General features: G+C 47.9%; 2 protein-coding genes across 2 annotated transcripts in view; one reads left to right on the forward strand and one right to left on the reverse strand.

Annotated features, from left to right (window-relative positions):
- Positions 1 to 13,294, reverse strand: part of LOC119437155 (importin-8) — a 48,985-nt gene extending 35,691 nt beyond the window's left edge. Inside the window, exons 1-3 of the mRNA XM_037704230.2 lie at positions 13,145 to 13,294; positions 7,124 to 7,521; positions 5,269 to 5,512 (exon numbers count right to left, since the gene is read on the reverse strand). Of these exons, the coding sequence (XP_037560158.1) occupies positions 5,269 to 5,512; positions 7,124 to 7,521; positions 13,145 to 13,228 (726 nt within the window). The 5' untranslated portion in view covers positions 13,229 to 13,294. The remainder of the gene's footprint in view (positions 1 to 5,268; positions 5,513 to 7,123; positions 7,522 to 13,144) is intronic.
- Positions 1 to 21,618, forward strand: part of LOC119440408 (nose resistant to fluoxetine protein 6) — a 539,389-nt gene that overhangs the window by 361,028 nt on the left and 156,743 nt on the right. The gene's annotated exons all lie outside the window — the stretch shown is intronic.

Below are 21,618 nucleotides of genomic sequence, written 5' to 3' on the forward strand. Positions count from 1 at the left end.
AAACCGTGAGCCAGCCCTGCACCTTTCAAAATGAACAGCGTGGTTCAGAGGGCATCATTGCTGCACTGCTCAAGTGAATGGCAGTGTGCAGTACCTTGTAAACTGGTTCAGTTGGTGCAGGCGAATCGAACGTACCTTAAATAACCATGTGGAGAAGCTGAATATAGGAAACCAACCATCATTGTGCAAGACTTTTTCTAACTAAAAAAATCGGGTGCATGTTAGATTTCTACTTTGCTTAGGAGCTTTAACATTATTTCAACGTTAGTTTGCTACTTTGGACTAGAGAACTGGACAGGCTCGGTCTTACCCAAAAGCCCAGGCCCGCCGGGTAGAGCAGTTTTTTCACGGGCTCGGAACGGGCTTGGGCACGGCATGTGCTTTTTGACCCGGGCCAGGCTCAGACTTTCTGGTGGCGTGCATGCAACGTGCAGCGAGTTATCCTTGCGCGTCTCGACTCTGAAAAACCTGTTGCCCCGGCGCAGCTCGAAGCTAACAGTGCTACTCCTGTGTACTTCCCTTTTCTTCTTCCGCTGTATTTTGCGCTGTTTGAACAGAACACATCAAATCACATAATGTCATTGCATTCTTTACCTAAATCAATGTAATATGCTTTCACTGCGGTGCAAGCGCGTTTACGACTTGCTGATTCTTCAAAGGCGAATTGGTAAAAAAAATGGATGGTAAGATAATTCGGCACGCGGCTGAAATATGGCACTGCATCCATCCATGATTGCACGCAGGTTCTCAACCGGCCGCCTAACAGCAGCGCATTACGCTGCATCATGGAGAAACGAGAAGCTTTCTTTCTCCATTTACTCCATCCATGCGCTGCGCTCACGACCGGTTGTGGCTGCGCTTCGGCTATAGTATAGTGTAGTAGAATACGGTTGAATGGGACAAGCGACTGGGGCAGCGCATGCTTTGTAGTGAGGCCGCCCGATGTGGAAAAATACTCTGGCGGCGCTGCGATAGAAGTGGATAGCGCCGCATCAAGGTCACGCCGTTGGAAACTGCTGGCAATACTGCTCAGCAGCAGTGTTGCGGAATGGGCGCCCCTATTCCATTCCGGGGAATTAGAACTTGCCGCAATTCCATTCCTTTCAATTCCTCGGAACGAAAAAACTTATCCCACTCCGGGAATGGCCAGGCTGTTCAATTTCATTCCTGTAATTCCTCAACGTAGGAAAGACATCTTGATAGTTTTATCGAGTTACCGATGAACGCACCATAAAGCTTATGTCATTAGACGCGTTAATAACTTCAAAAATACGCAAAACACGTTACCAAGGTCGAGGGAAAGTAGCTTGGTGACATACCTGGTACAGTACAACCACCCTACTAACTCCGATAGGGGCAGGTCTCCCGCTGTCTATAGTATTTGCATGGTCAGCATGGTTTATCGGCTTGTGATGTATGAATATTATTTAAGCTTAAATGTGTTATTACTAAAATGACAACATAGCGTATTTTTATGCTGAGAAAAGTAGTGTTCATGGAGACCTCATATTATGGCGTCATCAAGAGCAGCCTTTCGATGAACAGGCATACAGCTGCACCCAGCGATAAGGCCGACGTTATCTTTGGCTGGCTTGCCAGCCCTTTCTCTTGTTGCGTGTACTCACGTTCGTGCTTTCTTTTTAGGTACCCAATCAAATTAGATAAAAGACCGACTTTTAGAGCAAAGCTTGCAGAGTGCAGCTTGCTGGTTTTCTTGGCGGGTAATTTCAAATGATTGTTTCCAATGTGCCATGTTGGCGGACTTACTGCGTGCGGGAACCGCTGGGCGCAGGAGCCCGTGTGGTAGTGCATTATGGAAGTGTTTTATTCGCTATAGACGGCTGAAAAGGAGGGTGGAGGTGGTAGCACAGAAAGCTGAGGGGGATGCTTCGAAGCATTGTCTAGCATGCCCAGTATGAGCAAACTACTAAATGAGCCGTTGAGCTTCTCTAGCCGCCAACAGGCACCAGCGCGGCGGTGATGCCACCCGGACCTCTCCTCCCTTCCCTTCACCCACCCCTTTCCCCAACCTAGAATAGAGCTCCCTAAAACACAGCTCCCTAGAACAAAGCAAACATGGGTTTTGTTCGGCACATATTGTCGCGTCAGGGCTCGGGGAGGCACCACCGTGGCCGCAGTTACGTGGGCTCTCCTGCTTCAGCTGGCTTGCCGAACCAATGCTTTCAAAAGTTTATTCTCTCTCTGTATGGAGGGAGAGTGCGCATAGTTCATGGTGTACAACTGTGTGCTGTGCTGACCTGCAGATCTTTGTCGACAGAGTTTCGGGCAAAGTTGTCTGTTGTCTAGACAAGGGGGGGGGGATATGCAAAAGCTTGCAGTGAACACAAGCATCGCGCCAGCATCAATACGCATCACAACTTAGAGAAGCGCTTTTTCAAATATGCGTCCGAGTCACTGACACACAGAAGCAAAAACAAAGTAAAGGGGGGGAGACAGCAGGCGGCCGGGGCGAAAGCACCGCCAAGGTAAAAAAAAATCACAAGGCGTAAGGGGGGGGGGGAGTATGCCGCCGCCGTTCTTCGGCACGATGGTTGCCAATGGCATAGAGCTGCAGTTATGCAAAGAATCAAGACAAACTTTGGAGCCACTCCGTCTATAAGGACAGAACTGTGGTAGGCACATTGCTTCTAAATGTACCGTACTTGTAATCAGCAAGCCATTTTAAATACTGCCTTATTGTTAAATTCGAGGCTCTGACTTACTAATGTTTGAACGTCGGCTGGTTGGTTCTACGTATATTTTTTAAATTATGTGTAGACGAAAAAGCGGTCTATTTTCGGAAAAAGACGTAATTCCATTCCTATTCCATTCCGGGCAAAAGGCACTCAATTCCATTCCCATTCCATTCCTCCAAGCAATGTCGCCATTCCATTGCGGGGTTGTGAAAATGCGGAATGATTCCGGAGTCATTCCAACTCCGGAGTGGTAACTCTGCAACACTGCTCGGCAGGGTCATTCGTACTACTTCGCGTGCTGGTATTTGCGTTCAGACCACTCAAATGGTGTTCATAATTGCATATGAAATGTATTTATGGCTTAAGAATAAATTTCTTTCATTCTCTTCTTTATTTTCTTTTTTTTACTGCTGCTCGGTGATCTTTTTCGGTCTCGGGCCAGGCTCAGGCTGGTTTCCAGCCGGGCTCGGGCGTAGGGTAAAAGGGTGGCAGGCTGGGCCGGACGGGTGACATAGATTTCCGGGCCCAGGCTGGGCCCGAGTCTCGCCATAAAGCTTTTGGTCGGGCTAAGGCGGGCAGGCAGCCCAACGTAAAAACGGGCCCGGGCTGAAAAAATCGGCCCGTGCAGTGCTCTACTTTCGACACACAGAAAGTGGGTGCGTTTTATTTGGGGCAAGTTAGAAGCGGGTTAGACGTTAAAGAATTGAAGAATTACAGACCCATTAGCTTGCTTTCAGTATTGTATAAAATATTCACCAAGATAATTTCCAATAGAATCAGGACAACACTTGACTTCAGTCAACCAAGAGAACAGGCTGGCTTCAGGAAGGGATATTCTACGATGGACCATATCCATGCCATCAATCAGGTAATCGAGAAATCTGCGGAGTACAATCAACCTCTCTATATGGCTTTCATAGATTATGAAAAGGCATTCGATTCAGTAGAGATATCAGCAGTCATAGAGGCATTGCGTAATGAAGGAGTGGAGGAGGCATACGTGAATATCTTGGCAAATATCTACAAGAATTCCACAGCTACCTTGGTTCTCCACAAGAAAAGTAGAAAGATACCTATCAAGAAAGGGGTCAGGCAAGGAGACACAATCTCTCCAATGCTATTCACTGCATGCTTAGAAGAAGTATTCAAGCTCTTAGACTGGGAAGGATTAGGAGTGAGGATCGATGGCGAATATCTCAGCAACCTTCGGTTTGCAGATGACATTGTCCTATTGAGCAACAATGGAGAGGAATTACAACAAATGATTGAGGACCTTCATCGAGAAAGTGCAAGAATTGGGTTGAAGATGAATATGCAGAAGACAAAGATAATGTTCAATAGCCTGGCAAGGGAACAAGAATTCAGGATCGCCAGTCAGCCTCTAGAATCTGTAAATGAATATGTTTATCTAGGTCAATTACTCACAGGGGACCCTGATCATGAGAAAGAAATTTACAGAAGAATAAAATTAGGTTGGAGTGCATACGGCAGGCATTGCCAAATCCTGACTGGGAGCTTACCACTGTCGTTGAAAAGAAAAGTATACAATCATTGCATTCTACCGGTGCTAACATACGGGGCAGAAACTTGGAGGTTAACAAAGAAGCTCGAGAACAAGTTAAGGACCGCACAAAGAGCAATGGAACGAAAAATCTTAGGAGTAACGTTAAGAGACAGGAAGAGAGCGGTGTGGATCAGAGAACAAACGGGGGTAGACGATATTCTAGTTGACATTAAGCGGAAGAAATGGAGCTGGGCAGGCCATGTAATGCGTAGGATGGATAGCCGGTGGACCATTAGGGTTACAGAATGGATACCAAGAGAAGGGAAGCGCAGTCGAGGACGGCAGAAAGTCAGGTGGGATGATGAGGTCAGGAAATTCGCAGGCGCAAGTTGGAATACGCTAGCGCAAGACAGGGGTAATTGGACATCGCAGGGAGAGGCCTTCGTCCTGCAGTGGACATAAATATAGGCTGATGATGATGATGATGATGAGAAGCGGGAAAATATTGCCAAATGAATCAGCTTTGGCGTTTTTCTACATCTTGTTAATTTTGACGCACTGGATAATTCGATAAATTTCGTCGCTCCCATCAGGGTTGAATTAACTGAAGTCGCCAGTAAAATATGAATACAGATTGCATGCACTGAGGGAACCTGTTTAGGCAAAACTTTAGCAAGCCAGCGAGACGAAATTATGCAACAGAAAAAGAGACGCTAAGCATTTCCTCGCATTCCGTGCACGGGACCTCAGCAACGAATGCACACCGCAACTGTAATCGAGCCCAGCATCGCACCCTATAGAATGCGACACAGTGGCCACACCAATCACAGCATCTAAACATGGCATCCCAACCACAGGAGTTTTATACAACTGGAACTACAGAACGGAGGTTGAGAAAATATGGTTGTGAACGAATGATGGGGTGGTTACATGGGCTTCTTTTTCAGGCGTAAAATTTCGATCTTCATTACTAGCTAGCAGAGTGCTGACAAGTGGCAAGATTACTTTCTGCTGAGCCTATTGGGCCAGACGAACGACGACATGCCAAAGGCAAAGAAAGCTGCTCACATCGGGCACCGGTCTGAAGAGGATGACTGCCAGAAGCTCCATCCACTGCGTCAACACTTTGCGCGAGATGAGTCCCAATGGGAAGTGGTACTGGACAAGCGCAGAATAGATCTTGAGGATTAGCTTCTGCAGGAGCACAGAGGTCTCCGACTGGTCGGCCAGCAGCTGCGCCAGGCGCTGCTGCAGCAACGACAGCAGCAGCTGCATCGCCTCACGCAGAGGCTCTTGCTCCTCGGGCTTGTACCTGCACATGCACACAGGTGCACAACTCTCAGTGCTGCCTTTGAAATGAAACACCGCCTCTGGCCGTGAATGGCTAATGCACACGACCAGCTGGATCAGTTGGTGACACATAGTGCAGCAGCAACTCTCTCAGCTTAGCCATCTCTGCCACTACCTGCCTAATAATTCTGCATATAAATTTTTTTGCAATTCTCCTACCGTGGGGGTATTCTGTAAGTGTCCACCTAGTGGACGCGCCCATTTTGTCTGCTGCTGAAGTTCTGATTGGCTGGGCTGGGGTACATGTGTGAAGGTGCCCCCAGCCAATCAGCACTTCAGCGGCAGATGAAATGGGCATGTCCACTAGGTGGCCAGTGACAGAATAAACCCCCACGTTACAAACAGTTAGTCTTATAAATGATTTTTAGGGTGTGTCGCTGTGATGATTTTTGTCACTGATCTCGGGGGCGTGCGGGTGTTAGAAGAGATGGAGAAGGAAGACGGGATGGCGACACAGCAAACAGATTTTTAATAACACACAACCTCAAAACCAAAACTAAAAATCAAGCACACTAAAACATACTGCGGGAAAAAATACTAATAAAGATACAAACTAAAGTCTAATATACTAAACACAAGTTCTCATTTGCGCCGACGCATGTATGTAGCGTCTATCCTTCAAAGTCAGGCAACCCTGTCTTATCGCTGAGACGCACGCCTGAAACGCTACAGTCACCTTGCTGCACCCGTTGTTGAACGTGTGTTCCGGCTTGTTGGCTCTTTTTCCCCAGCGGTCGGTGCTCTCGTTGATGGTGTAGTTAGTCGCCTTGTAGTCGTCATGTCGTCGTCATGTCGTCTCTTTATCAGTGGTGAGCTCGCCGGTACTTCGTCGATGATGAACTCGTCAGTAATACTTCGGGACGGCGCTCCGTGTTGCTTAGGCCCACCTGGATAGGCCTAGCGTCGGGATGCGTCGCAACTTCTTCATGAGTGCCGACATGGCGTGCCGGTCTGCCGTAGAAGGGGGATCCTCTCTGGGGTGCCCGGTCCTGCCGTGAGAGGCTGCAGCCATTCCAGGAGCCTCGCTCGAACTTGCCGAGGTCAACGGCCACACCTTGGACGGCCAACGTCACGGACTCAGCCAGACCCCAAGTCTCCCGTTGCCAGAGTGTAGCTGGCGATGCGACCTCTGGCCCGGAGCCACGTCGATAATCCCCCGACAGCGCCGTTCGTCCCCCAATCACGCCTCGGCTCACGCCCCTTGAGAGCTCGTGCCATTTCGAACACTGTGCTTCACGTGCTCTTCTTTTTCGCGCCGCAGGCGGCCTCTTACATATGACAGTCGCATTCAATTTCACGCTGCACTATGATCCTCCTCTCCCCCTTTAAGTATAAGAAATTTCAGTGTTCTCTTAGTGCCCCCAGTTAGTAATTGAGAGTCCCAAGTAGCACTGAAAATAGGAAATGATCACCAAAGCAAATCTTTTACAGAACATTAAAAACCATGATGTACTGTTAGAAATATTAGCTAGAAGAGATAATGTTACCAGTACTACCTACTGCATCTGCTCTACCTCTGCATAAGACATGGCATGCACACACATCAAGAAGCATGTCAAACGTCACCACTCACTTGTAGTTCTTGACAAATGTGTACAGGGCCAACAGAGCACCCGCCCAGCTGGCACTCTCAGGTGATTGCAGATAGACAATGACTTTGTACACGACACCCATCCATCGTCCTGGAAAGTCGCTCTTGAGCACGCAGCCAAGGCAGGACGAGAGCTGCACGCGGATCAGCTCGGGTGCGTGCACCATGGCGCCAACGAGTGCTTTGCACACCATGGCTCGATCCTGCTCGTGAATGTGAAATGGCAGCGGCTGTGGCTGTGGTGGTGGCTCTTTTTCTTGACAGAACTGGACTAGCAGGTTCTTCAGGTAGATGGCGCCTGCCTGACGCACAGGCATTTCCACGCTGCCGGTCATCACAACTTGCAGCAGGGACGGTGCAAAGCCGATGATTTTGTGTACCTGCAGTGGGGACGGGCAGACTATGATGTTTGTCAGGCAGACTCTTGTAGCATAAAGTAAAAACATAATTTATAAAAAATCCGCCTGCATTCTACGCTGTGAAAGTGGATGTACAGCAAAGCTGTTGCCGACGTTACACAAGCGCCACCACCACAAGGCGTCGCACCGTTGAGTAGCGTTGACAACCTCGTTCGCACCCTTTCCATTGGCGCTTCGACGCCACAGTGCATGTTTGCGTCCTTCATACACTTGCACGTAACCCGCATTCACGAAGTGAACGTCACTAATTTTTTAACAGTCTTGCCCAGATGTTGACTACGGTCGCAGCACACTCTAGGCGACCAATGCAACGGACAGAGCGCCCACTCGTCAAGGACAGATATATTGAGTGCAGCAGATGCCCTCATTCTAGTAGACCCTCCGCCTGGCGCAAGTGCATTATTGAAACTAATTCAATTTCTCAAAGTGTGTCTCAAAATTTGTAAAGTATGACTTACACACAACCTGTAGACATGATAGCATCGGATTGTAATTTGAACATACGAGAAAACATAATTCTGTTACATGAAAACTGAAAATTACATTAGCTCTGGAGAAGAAAATTTATCTTTGCCAACTAGACGGTGTACACGCATGGACGCAGAAAATTTCCCGGGGTAGCCATGTACAGCTTCGCTGTAAACTGCGTGGCTTATTCCTGCAATTAGGGTCTCCAAAAATCACAGGGCCTATTTAGGTGCAGTCTCTGAAGCAAACACAAATAAACTAATTGCAATCTTTCTAAGCAGCAGACCACCAGTTTTCCCGAATTCTTTAATGACTGATTCATTGTAAACAGCTTTCGTTACTACAATATCAGCAGCTCATTTGTTTTTTCTGTAGTCTATAACCATCGCTGTGTTCATGTTTTTGAGTTGCAGATAGAAAGGCATGCCCGCAAAAACAGTTTATATGAAGCCTGACATTTCTTTGAACATAAGTGTGCTTTTTCATCAATGCAACAAATCATTCCTAGCACTGCAAGAATATGAAATCATAGAGGCACCAGCATCAGCGTCGTCGTTGACCAGGGTTTGGTAGCCAAGTTTCAAATCTGGGACATGTCCCGTGTAATAATTATGTCATACATGGCTACATAAAAGTATGATATTTCATGTTACATCAAATTATGTGAGGCACCTATACCTATAGGTCTTTCACACGAGACATACTATTTCTCGGTAGGAAATGCGAGCTGGGAGAGAGGTGTCTCTAGCCTTCATAGCGTTGCCTGTCATGTATCAAAGGGAGTACAAAACTGGCAGAGTGCTGTCCAAGGAGTTGTCTCGCAGAGGAGTATTCTAAAGGTCTTAGTGATAGCAACAGAAGCAAATGAAATGTTGCAAGGCGATAGAGTGAGGAGGTGGGCTACCCTACCCACTGCACAGGTTTTCCACCCATTGCCTCAGTGTTCCTACGGTGGTATCTACCAAGCCGACAGACCACACTACACTCACATCAAGTACACCCCACCTTCTCTTTCCCACCATCTTTTTCTTTTTGCATGGCATATCTCCAATAGCAGCTTTGTGCAGTCTACATATCAAAGGTATCGCAGTATCCTTCTGTACATATGCAGAGCACATAGACATCCTGTTTTGAAGGCATGAGTGTCAACGCATCGAGTAGGCAGTGGGCGTCTTTGCGATGACGAAACCTGGTGCAGGGACCTTTTATAATGTCCTCCATGCACTGAAGCTGAAAGGAAGTGACCTACGTGGCTTTCCTTGTGCTTGTCAGAGTCAATTCAACAATTTCAGAGGCAATACATTCCAAGTGCTAGCACAGCTTTTCGTCTTTTGCCTCACACTGGAAAACATTGCGGCACGGGCATCTTTTCTTCTTTTTCAGCCCTCGCTCATTCAAACAGGCATCAATGTTTTTCATTCTAGTATTTATTTTACCCTTTTTATCCCCTTCGTTGCCATAAACCGTTATCGGGTAACACTTGCTCCTCCTTTTATGCATGGGCTACCACCTCTCATGATTACAATGGCATACATCTTGTCAGTTTTCTTCCAGTTTTTCCCTGTCTACTTTTTTTCCTAACCAGACTGTCACCAAATTTTTTGACCTGCCATGTTTCTTTTAATGCAAAGCATTCTTTGCTTCATTCTTGGCACTTTGCAATAGGTACGTAGGTTCGTGTCTCGCCTCGCTTTCACAAAAAGAAAATAACGTGCAACCAATGGTGGAATCAAACCTCTGCCATAGAGAACAGCAGCCTGGTGCTCCAAACACTAGACCACGATCGTACGCATACTTCTCACATTCCAAAAGGCAGCCAGCTCTTCGAAACACTCAGCGCATGCGCCATGTGCCACTTTTGTGTCTTCTTTCCTTGTAACAGCTCACACACGTGTTAGACTGAACTAGCTCCAGGAGCGGCCCACTTTGCAAAGTGCTTTCCTTGTAGCAGCTTACGCTACATAGAAAATGTGCGAGTTTGTACAGACTTCATGATCGTCCAAAAAGATCGAGTTCTAACTTTCTTCGCTGAAGTACAAATTCCGTCGTTTCAACACACACCACATGAAATAGCCCTTTGTAGGTGTGATTGCGTAACACATAGTCGCTGAAATGTCACAATCCGTGTTTCTTTCACTTATGCTTGTCCACTACCTGTTGTAGAACCCAACAATCGCCATGTCATAGGCTCAGTCGTAGGCTCTCGCCGAACAGCCGGTATAGAAATCATGCCATTGCCGCCATATCGTTGACGTGGTTGCCGTCATGCAGCTGTCATCACACACACGTACGCTCATGACCCACACACACAACTACTCAATTTACAGGAACACATTGGTCCACCTGGTTTCGTTTTGCGGAAACCTAAACAATGTGTGATAGCTAGGTACCTGAAATGTTTCGAACTACATAGATTTCCACAGTGCGCAAGATCTGCACAATTTATTTTTCTTTCTTTTTCCTTCCACTCGCATACTATTTTGTTCCGAGAAAATTTTGTTGCCAGCTATGATGTTTCCATATTACAAGACCAGAGCCAATCACCATGATGTTTACAAGCAGACTGTCCTAAACCTTGACCGTTTGTGCCGGCTGATGTTGAAATTCTTGCACAATGCCGGACTAGACTCAAGGCAGTGATGATCACTACAATCACTGCTGTCGCCCTCATACTGTCTCCATTTCCCGATTGCAACGCAGCAGGCGGTAGCACAAGAATATTAAAATCCTGGAGTTCTACTTACCAAATGCAGTGTCTGATTGGGAGGCACGCCATACTGGACTCCAGATTAGTTTTGACTACCTAGGGTTCTTTATAGTGCACTTAAATCTAAGTACCTAAATGCTTTTGCGTTTCGCCCTCATCAAAATGTGGCCCCCACGGCCGAGAACGAACCCACACCTACGACCTCAGCAGCTCAGTGGCCATAGCCACTAACCCACTGCAACGAGTAGGCTGGAGCAGCCTCACTTCATGCATCCCCCCCCCCTTTTTTTTATCAAGGCAATGTTTGTTTCAGCTGAAATAAATGTACAATCGGCGTCAAATGAAAGCCGAACAGCGGAGCGCGTGCCACAAGCATCAGAAACAGGATAGTGCGCGCCGTCCAGTGCGCGCCGCAAACAGGATAGTGCGCCGCAGACAGGCCCACACATCCGGTTTGGTAGCACAGCGCCACCCCACTGAAGTGCGATTTTTTTTTTTTGCCTGCGTTCCCACTCGGATTTTTGAAAGGAAGAAGAAAAAAGAAAACAGAAGCGAAACCTGAGCTTCTGAGTGTTGCTGAATTTTCGCTTCTGTTTTCTTTTTTTTTTTCTTCCTTTCAAAAATACGAGCGGGAACACGGGCAAAAAAAAATCGCACTTCAGTGGGGTGGCGCTGTACTACCAAACCGGATGTGTGGGCCTGTCTGCGCTGATGACTGGACGGCGCGCACTATGCTGTTTCTAATGCTTGTGGCACGCGCTCCGCTGTTCGGCTTTCCTTTGACGCTGATTGTACCTAACACCCTAAGAATGTTAAGGCTTCTGCCAAAGCTGCCACCAAATGTCAGCCGCATACAAAAGCAGCATTTGGCCGTCATGATAGTTTTAAGAGCAGCACAGCCAGGCAACAAGATTTTACCAGATTTTATTAAGCGCTTCGGCAATTGTGCCCTTAATGTTTATAAAAAGATGACTGATACTGAAAGCAACCAACGGCTCAGGTATACAACAGGTTGTCAAACAAACACTTGGCAAATTTACCATGCCATTACACTCGGCATTAATAACTAAACCGAAATTTTTGGCCTCAAAGAGAATTGGATGTAAAGAATTGTGGGGCAACTTCATGCATTTATGATGCAACCATGTTGAGAGCTGAAATTGATACTCATAGCAATGATCAATTAAATGTACTCAGAAAGTCTGTAGGTCCAATAGGTTAAGATGCATTGAATGAAAGAAATGCTGCAGCAACTACAGCGAAGTGTTGGTCACGATGTCAGTGAATGCTTCTACATGAACATTAAATTTGCTGGACCAAACAGGCACAGGTCTGATTATGGCCATGAAATAAACACAAGGTTCCTTATGACAAATACTGTCAAACACTGGTTTCAGGTCTGTGTATGCTCTTCCTTCGAGTGCTTTACAGTCCTGCAACCGGCCAGTTGGTTCGAGTACAAGCAGCGGCACTACCTAACATATTTCACTTGCGACTGGCACGGCGTACTGTTATGTGCGCAGCGCTTGATGTCCAAGTTGGTCGCGGCTGTCACAACCGGTACGTCATGCGGCGCTTCCAGAAGACAATCCAACAAATCGGTACCGGAAGCCCTGGCGACGGCAATTGAATCCGCAGACCTGCAACGCGACCGCGAGGGTCGAAAACCCGCAACGTGCCACCGAGGCCGAACGCGGCTCACACGACGGTCCGGCAGTCGACACGTGCGGTGGGAGAGTGCCCCGTCAGTGTCGCGATTCGGAAAGCGGGGGCGGCTTCGAAATGGAGTCAAAAGCGTCGCTTCAAAGGCGCACCGAGCAGCCGCTGCAAAGACGTGCGCAGCAGCACGCAGCACCGGCGCGTCGGAAAGCGGGGCGGCCGCCTCACGAAAGGCCAATCGCCCACGATAATCACTCCAGCGCGACGATCACGCGAATCGGTGACAGCGGCACGCCTTTTCCATGCCAGCTAACCCTAAGGATGGCGGATGACACGCCGGCGCGCGTTGCAATGGGTCCGTCCCCGGTTTAGGACGGCGCCCTTGCGCTCTACAGCGACGCAGTGTGCCCGAAGGCCCCGCATGTACCGACATTCAGACAGCGAAGCTCAGTAGAGCAGCGGAACCGGCGAGGCGACAAGGCGCCTATCGGGTCGGGCAACACCGCAAAATACTTTCGCTCTCGAATCGCGCTGTTTTCGCACGGAGGCAAGGTAACAGTGTGTCAGCTGAACGGTCAGGCTAGCCGTTCTTTCAGAAGAGGTCCCGAAGTGGCGATTATCACGCGCAGGACCGTTCGAACACTAGTTCGGGGCTTCTATAAGCTGCAGCAACACCCCCCCCCCCCCCCTTCCATCATGGTAATGGCGCCATTTAATGGCCCATTGAGTCGATTTTCCCCGAGTGGTCACCTGCTCGAGTTGTTTCTCCGCCGTCTCTCGCTGGTGTGGATCTGTGTAGGCCCGGAGGATATCAATAAGCTCGCCGACGTCCATGGTTATACGAGTTGTGAGACAGGAGGTTCTAACACTTCAACATGAACTTCAAGGTACTTCAAACGAACCATGCACCGATCTCGAACCCAGGAGACATGGCGAAAGAACGGCGGCGCCGCCTCGCGGTCATCACCTGAGATCATCTTTCGTGATTTATTGTTACATAAAAAATTACAATTAATGGTATAAACTGACTATTTTGCGATAATAATAGTGCATTGTTACTTATAACTCACTCGGTTGGAATGAATATTACCAAAGCATTGAAAAGTGAAGCCGATTTTGTTACATGCAGGAGCACGTGGTCAACGTGGCTTATTCCATGCATATTTTCTCGTTCACGTGCGAGCATTCATTTTCTCGCTTCAAGTAAATAAAGGCCATGTGTTGAAACGCCCGTTTCAAGTATAGAAGCGTCGTCTGCTGCACGGTGCGGCGCATAGAAGCCGACGAGAAAGAGGTTTGAAGGAGTCCGCGTGGCACGCGGAATTCGGTGCATGGACAAAAAGAAAAAGAAGAAATGAAACCCTGAAGACGAGCTGACGCATTGTCTCTTGGTATCAAGGCTTGTCCGTCCCCGACGACGAAGCCTTGATACCAAGAGACAATGCGTCAGCTCGTCTTCAGGGCTTCAGGGTTCAGGGTTTCCACACCATGAGCGTGGAAGTACACCGGTAAAACAGACAAGAAGTGTTTTATTTGTGGCGCTTGTCATGGGCGAAGCAGTGTGGTGAAGACGCGTCTCTGCACGAATGGACAAAAAATGAACGCTCTCTTTGTCGCTGTCGTGTTGCAAAATAAAGAAAAAGGGGAGTAATAATACTTCATTGTTAAATGTACTCAATTGAGGGGCAAGAGAAAGAGCGCGATGCCTGCCATTTATTTAGTAGTGCAATAAGCATTCTTGGAGAACTTCGCCCACTTTGAACTAGGTAGGCGTACACCTGTATCTACAGAGCGGATTTTTTTTTTCCCGGCTATACTTTTTTTAAATAAATATGCTATACGAGTAGTGACCGTGGCGTTTTTGTACATAAGTTCGTCGGCTAGGCGGACATACTTTGACACTAATAACGGAAGCATCGGAATACTAATGAACAATACAATTGTTAATTACATTTCTTTTTAAAGCGAAGCTTTATATGGCTAGGCGAAATCGCCTATCCACAGAAACCTATCATCATCAGCATTGGTTCGAGCGTCGTTGTCTTCTTCCGCAGCTGGCTCGTTGGCTCGTGCTCGGCACGCGATCGTGCTGCTGCCGCATTCGTCGTCGTCGTCTTCTACATCTGGCTCCGTAGCCGCTTATCATTCCAGCGTAGAATTTCACTTCTGTCGTCGTAATGGGGAGGCCGCGTTTACGGGGGTATGAGCCATGGCACTGCTTAAGGGGGGTATCCATTCATTTTCTTACGTAAAGGACAGATTTAATTTTGAAACAATTTAATTTCGAAGAATCGCAAGCGGCAATGGCGGGCGAATGCTGCTAAGCACGCCGCAGAGCAAACTCAAGACATCGAACGCAAGCGACAACGGCGGACTGCGGCGTCAATGACGTCGTTATCGCCGTCGTAGCCGAACGTGTGCCTAACCTCATAATTGAGAAATACTTTATTGAACCCTCGGGATTAACCCAGTGACAACGCGCCGTGGTTGCTCAGTGGCTATGGTGTTGGGCTGCTGAGCACGAGGTCGTGGGATCGAATCCCGGCCACGGCGGCCGCATTTCGATGGGGACGAAATGAGAAAGCACCCGTGTACTTAGATTTAGGTGCACGTTAAAGAACCCCAGGTCGTCTAATTTTCCGGAGTCCCCCCACTACGGCGTGCCTCATAATAGAGCACTGCACGGGCTCGGGCATACCCGAAAGCCCGGCCCGTGGGCCGGGCCGGGCCGGGTATAACAGTTTTTTCACGGGCTCGGGCACGGCGTGTGCTTTTTGACCCGGGTTCGGGCCGGTTTCGAGTCGGGCTCGGGCCGGGCTCGGGCCTATGGTAAAGTGGTGGCGGGCCGGGCCGGGCGGGTAACGTAGATTATTTCCGGGCCGGGCCCGGGTCTCGCCATAAACGTTTTGATCGGGCTCGGGCGGGCTGCCCAACGTAAAAGCGGGCCCGGGCCGGGCCCGGGTTGAAAAAATCGGCCCGTGCAGTGCTCTACCTCATAATCATATCGTGGTTTTGGCACGGAAAACCCCATAATTAAGTTAATTATTAACACAGTGACACAGGGGCCGCACGTTTCAGCTTCGCTGGTAAACCAACTTCACGGAGTGGAAGTTGGTTAACCACGATTTTTTTTTATTTGAACCTTGGGGGCAGTTCTTTAAATGACAATTTGGAGGCATTCACATTTTAATGCCCCGCATAGTTACAACTAATAGTTACAACTAATTCTGTATAGTTATAACTAATTCTCAGAACCTTACCTCCAATACAATTTCTCTACGCTGATGACATAACGCTGCTGCAGCCCATTCACAAACCCTCCGACTACGTATCCCTTCAGGTTGACATTGACACGTGTCATCAGGGGACTGTTCGACACCAACACCGAAAATCCTGTGCAATGACAATTTCTGGACTGTATCGATCGCCTCCGTGAAGCCGCCGCGCTAACCCTTGGTGGCCGTGAACTCAGACGTGTGACGTCAACTGCTGTACTTGGTGTGGAGCTAGATTCGCGGTTGCCCTTCGCGGGACCTGGCACCTCACTGTAGCTGCAGGTCCCGCCAAATACTGGCATTTGTTAAGCGCAGTGCTGTTGGCATATGCCGCCCACTGCTTCCCTGCTGCTGTACACTGCCCTGGTGCTGCCCATCCCTGAATATTATTGCCCCCCCCCCCCCCATCTGGCTACCCCATTCTGTGGCGCTTCAGGGCCGCCTTGCTAGGGTGTCTCGATGCCACGCCGCTTTCCGCGGTGGAGACAACCTTTGAACCGCCCGGCGCCGCCGCTCTGGCTTTCCTGCGCCATGTTGGTTCTTTCGCCGTGGCTGTCGAGCTGAACCGACGTGCGCTCCATTTGCTTTCTTTGTGGCGTTGTGGTGCGAGAGCTCGTGTTTTGTGTAGTCCCTTGTGATGTTCGTGTTTGTTAACGAAACATGACGGGTTGTTATGTCGCTCTGTGCACTGGATCGACCGCATAAGAGTCGCGGGTATTTTGTTACCCCCTGCGACGTTGAATGAAGGAAGAAATGGGCAGCCCAAGTAAAACGTGGCAACTGGATACCGACTGACACAACGAAGATATATGCGAGTGAGGATTGTGATTTTGTTAAAAATAATGTCCCTTTGTAATCGTTTTCATTTTCACAGAGAAGTTGCTTGTATATGTTGGCGTGCGTTTTCTAGTGATTATAAGGCTGCAGTATGGTGTGATCGCCGTGTTTGGCTTCTTGCAACGGCGTAGCTTTATTCTATACATTTGTGAATTGGCATTTTTTGTAGCTAGAAGTATTGGGGCACTTGTAACCTCATTTCCTGGATACGCGATCGATGACAGAGCCTACCTGGTCGATTTTTTCTCAGCATAATTTACACAAGCATAAAGCATCAGTCAGTCGGAAGAGAGTGATTAGAGAACCGACTTCATTCTCGACTTAGACGAAGTTTCTTTTCTTGAGGAAGATGTGCTCGCCCACTTGACAGGCTTTTTGTTAAAGCCGATCATCCGCACTGTGCAACACTGCTTTGTGTGCATGTGCATGCTAGCGGCTTAAGAACCTGGACAGGAACACCACCTTACTCAACTAAATGAATATGTCCAATGTGGAAAATTTTAATTTATGGAAGCATACAAATTCTGCACTTTGTTTTTTAATGTGACAGTGCTCTGAAGTCTTTTGCTGAAGCTCAAGATGTGAGCTGTCTGAGAACCCCATTGAAAGTACCAAAGGAAATTATTGTAAATAATGTAACCTTGCCAGAAAACCCATGTTATCAGCACAAAGATGTGACTGGAAAACTTCTTGAGCGATTTGTATCCACACATCTCCGCATCTATCGGCGATGGCTTAACACTCCTGAAAGGGCAGCTGAGTGTTATGCTAGCAAGACTGTAGCAGGTACGAGCGTGCAGTAGAGCAAGTACATTCTAACCAGATAACCTCGCTGAGAGCTTATAAAGTGAAATACTTAGTGCTTACTTTTGTAAATAAATTCTGTTTGGGTGTTGAAAACTATTCTCTGTGCAGTGTTCTTCTTCAGCAGGCATATAAACTGCTGCAGACCTACTCACGCGACGTCTCCCAATTTTTCTCCTAGTTTCATAAATATGACGGGACAACCATAAGAAGGAAGATTACTATTAAAAGAGTTTCAAACTTAAAATTTCATCCAAGTGTACAATTCCAGTAGTATTTGTGGGACGTTTACCAGTTAAATGAGTAAATAAAGAAGGGGGTAACCTCGCAAACAAATCGCGCCACCTTCAGGTTGCGATAGACGCGAAAAGTGTCGGACAACCTCTTTTGAAACGAGCACTCTATGCAAGCAAACTGCTTATCAGATGGTAAAGCAGAAAATGCGATTTAAATGCACGTCGGTATCGCCCTTAGCACGCCCGCCGCCTTTTCTTTCTGCCCGATGGTTAATCTGCAGCCGCCACACGCCGAGCGCCTCCATATTGGAAAGAACCAAGATGGCGCCGAAAAGCGTGGGTGTCCCCACCCTGAAAGCGGCACTGGGGATCGAGGCACCCTAGCCTTGCTAGTGCGCAGCGTCGTGCCGCTTATATCTTCGATAGCCGCAGCACACCAAGGAACTGCAGCGCGTCTCCTACACAAACGTCTCGACTGATACGCTGCATCGATTTCCTTTATGGCAACCTCTTGCATCGCGAGATCAGGCTGCCACCATCCGCCTTCTGTGCAGACTTTTCGCTCTGGACCAGACATTATTGAGCGCGCCGCGCCTGAACCATCGCACAAATCGCATTGAGCCCTTTCTCACTCGAACAGAGAGGTACGGTTCCTCTTGGATACTGTTGCGTTGTGGCGACGGCTTCCACGAACTACTACCAGGACATTCCTTCCTGAACTTGAACAAGACTTTGGGCATATAATGAAGGCCGCGCAGCGATTGCTGTGACTCTGAACAATCCACCCCTGTGCACGTTTAGTGCTCCCCCACGGGTCCCAGGTTGGGCGCGCAAACCACTCCGGTATGGGCAGGTCTGCCTCCTCGACCCTGCATGCCTGAACTCACCCTCTCTGAGTACGAATAAAGTATTGTTGTTGTTATTATTATTGTTGTTATTGTTCCGGGGCACTATAAATAAATGATTGATTGATCGATTGATTATTATGAATTTAAAAATGACATTATTAAATTACTACCCTCAATCTAGACCACATAAAGCCAGCAGACAACGAAGGCAAGGAAAGCATCGAGGAAATTAAGTGTAGTTGAAATTGGAATGTAGAAAATAATGAAGAAAAGGGAAATGAAAGTGTACGAAAAGATAACCTGTCGCCGGCGGGAGCCGAACCCGCAACCTCCGCATTACGCGTGCGTTGCACTACCAATTGTGCTACGGCGACGGCGATCAATCCGTCCACTAACTTGGGTATTTATGTTTAACCCTCAATCTAGGGAATATCAAAGCAACATCAAAACCGATTTGCGCTGTGGGAGCAGAAAACGCCGCCCGGCGATCTTATCGAACGGCAACGCCTCGTGACAAAGAGCGACGAAGTTTTAAACAGAAAGTCGCGCCAAGTCGCGGCAGGTATTGATACGGCACTTTTTTGTCTGGCAAGCATGTGCCGCGACGTTCTGTATATGAGCACTCGCCGCGACATGCCATTATTCATAATTAATCTTCGTCACAAACACCGTCTCTGAGCGTTTCCGTCTGACGCAGCGGAGGCGCGTGTTTGGTTTCGATAGTGCTTGGATGGAGCGTTGAAATTTGATAACAAACACTTCGAATTAGGAGCAATTTTCAAGATTACAAAAAATAATATGTTAACGCATTAAAATGTGACGGCCTCCAAATCTTCCATATAAACAGCTACCGCCTTCAAGGCTTTAATAAAAGCTTAATAAAATGTTTGTTAATCAGTATTCTGATACGCCAGTTATTAGTTGCGAAGTATCATATGGCCTGTTAATAGTTAGCACTTGTCTTCACTTATTCGTGTGTCCGTGTTTTGCTGCGCTATCCAGATATCATTCCATTATGACCGACCGACAAGCCCATATCGCCACCCTCGTCATACAAGACACTGTATTGTAAAATATATCGTGGCTTTGTCACACGAAACATTAGAGGTCTTGCGACAGCAAGTTCGAGTACGTACCGTACCACGTGTACCAGCTACGTATACGTCCCACGTGTTCTGGCTCTTTAGTCGCTGTTTCAGGTGCGCCTTGCTGTGCTTGCGCTATCAATGCGCAGATATACATGTATACAAGAAGCCTTGATTATAAAAGCTCACTTCTGTGTTCGCTGAATTGCGATGCACGGTTGTTGCCTTCGAAATTTTTGTGCACAGCTCTTCATCCTTTTCCGCCTCATTTTTTTAAACGTGATTAGACATATGACACTAAAATGCATCAGACAAGATCATGCGAACCAATGCAAACATTATAAAGTTTCCTACTGCAAACAAAATTTTGCGCGACTACACATCTCGGAGGCACACGTGACTCACGAGAGGCTTCCCGAGCTATGCAGTACAAACACCGAGTATAGGTCGATGTCATAAGTAAAATCTCCAAGACACCCAGTACAGCAAGGTTAAAGAATGCGGAGATGATTGCGATAAATTTATCTATAGTTTGACGCTTTTAGGTTTCACGTCGGGCGCGTGCCCCTCCCCGCTTCCTCCGAGATTTTTTTTTTTCACAAGTGACGTGGACAACACCCGCCTGTCACTAAAAAAAAAGAAAAATCCTGGTCACGTCACATGGAAACGCGCACGGCTAACCTTCCCGCCGCAGAATGGGTGTGCGTATTGAGAGGCCGTGATTCTGAGCGAGTCCTTGGCAAACGATACAACTCTTAAGAATGTTTTTCCAAGCTCGTCCTTAATTTGTTGACATTCCTCGCTGCTCCGGATGCACGGTACACGATGTTTTGCATTCCGACCCACCATCGGATTGCGGCCGCCACGACGGGGCTCGAACCCGGGACCTCGGGCTGTGCAGTGCAACGCCATAGCCACTGGCCCCACAATTATTTGTAAGAGTTCAAGCAACATATGCTGCATAGACGCTTGGTGCCAACTACCAGCCGCGGAATAGTCGATCGCACTCTCTTATCGCTCGGCTCCACGTGATAATTATACGCGAATATATACATACTACACGTGCATCCGCTCACCATGGCGCATGCGGCCTTGTGGTCTCAGCACCAGAGTGAAGCCTTGTTCGAGCCCTTTTTGCCTAAAGGGGTGACGGTGGATTTGTCCTTTTTCTCTGCGTGTAGAAATGAGAGAGTGGCAAGCACCTAGCATCCCATTGACGCACTTTTCTTATCACAATTTTAATCCCGATTGAACTGGATAGCTCGTAGAGGCGGACGTCACTTGCACGCAATAAATCGAAATGCATAACACTTTTTTTATACCATTATTAATCCCGATTGAAGTGGATTGCTCGAGGATGACATCGCTTATGCAAAAAATCGAAATACATTACAGACCAATTAACATAATTTCGTTAATTAAGCTTTAAATGAATCGCTTTATATACCGCTCATAATTTACTCTGCAAATTGAAACTGGTGAGCTATATAATATCTACTTGGAACAGATTCTGAGGATAGTGCTTGTTTCGAGATACGCGCAGTCAAACTTAGGGTAAGAATGCACTGTCGTTCCAACTTTTTACGCATTGAACCACACAAAAAAAGGAGTTTGCTCTCGGTCGTGCAAAGCTTAGGCACAGCGAAAGTGTCGATCCTCAATTACTGGCTGCTACTGCTAGGTATTGACTTGGTTGCTGCTAGATCTTAACTTGGTTTAACTTAACTACGCATGTAGGAAGGTATTCTCGAGCGATCATTTTAGGAGGTACCTTTCCTTTCGCGACATTTCGCGTGACTAGCCCTGTACGTGTCGGCGCCTACGAGCGGCAGCGTTCCTGGCACGCCACTGTTAGATACGAACCCTTTTCCTGCAATCACTCAATTTTCCCCACCACATCAAAAGGCAGTCGCATTCCAATTATGGTGCGCCGGGGCGCATCAACCACGTCACCGGACTCCCCCAATACATGCGTCGCATGTCGAGCTATTGTCTCTCCCCCTGCTTAACTCTTCCCGAAAGTGCAACGGTAGGCAGGCATGGTTCCAGGTAGCTGACCTTGATCCCGAGAAAACTGGTTTTGCAGCTCTGAAAGGTCGTTCTAGAGCAACCCGTCTCCTTCAGCTGAGCGCTTCCAGG

Source organism: Dermacentor silvarum, chromosome 1 (genome assembly GCF_013339745.2).
Source record: "Dermacentor silvarum isolate Dsil-2018 chromosome 1, BIME_Dsil_1.4, whole genome shotgun sequence".
In the NCBI taxonomy this organism is placed as follows: domain Eukaryota; kingdom Metazoa; phylum Arthropoda; class Arachnida; order Ixodida; family Ixodidae; genus Dermacentor; species Dermacentor silvarum.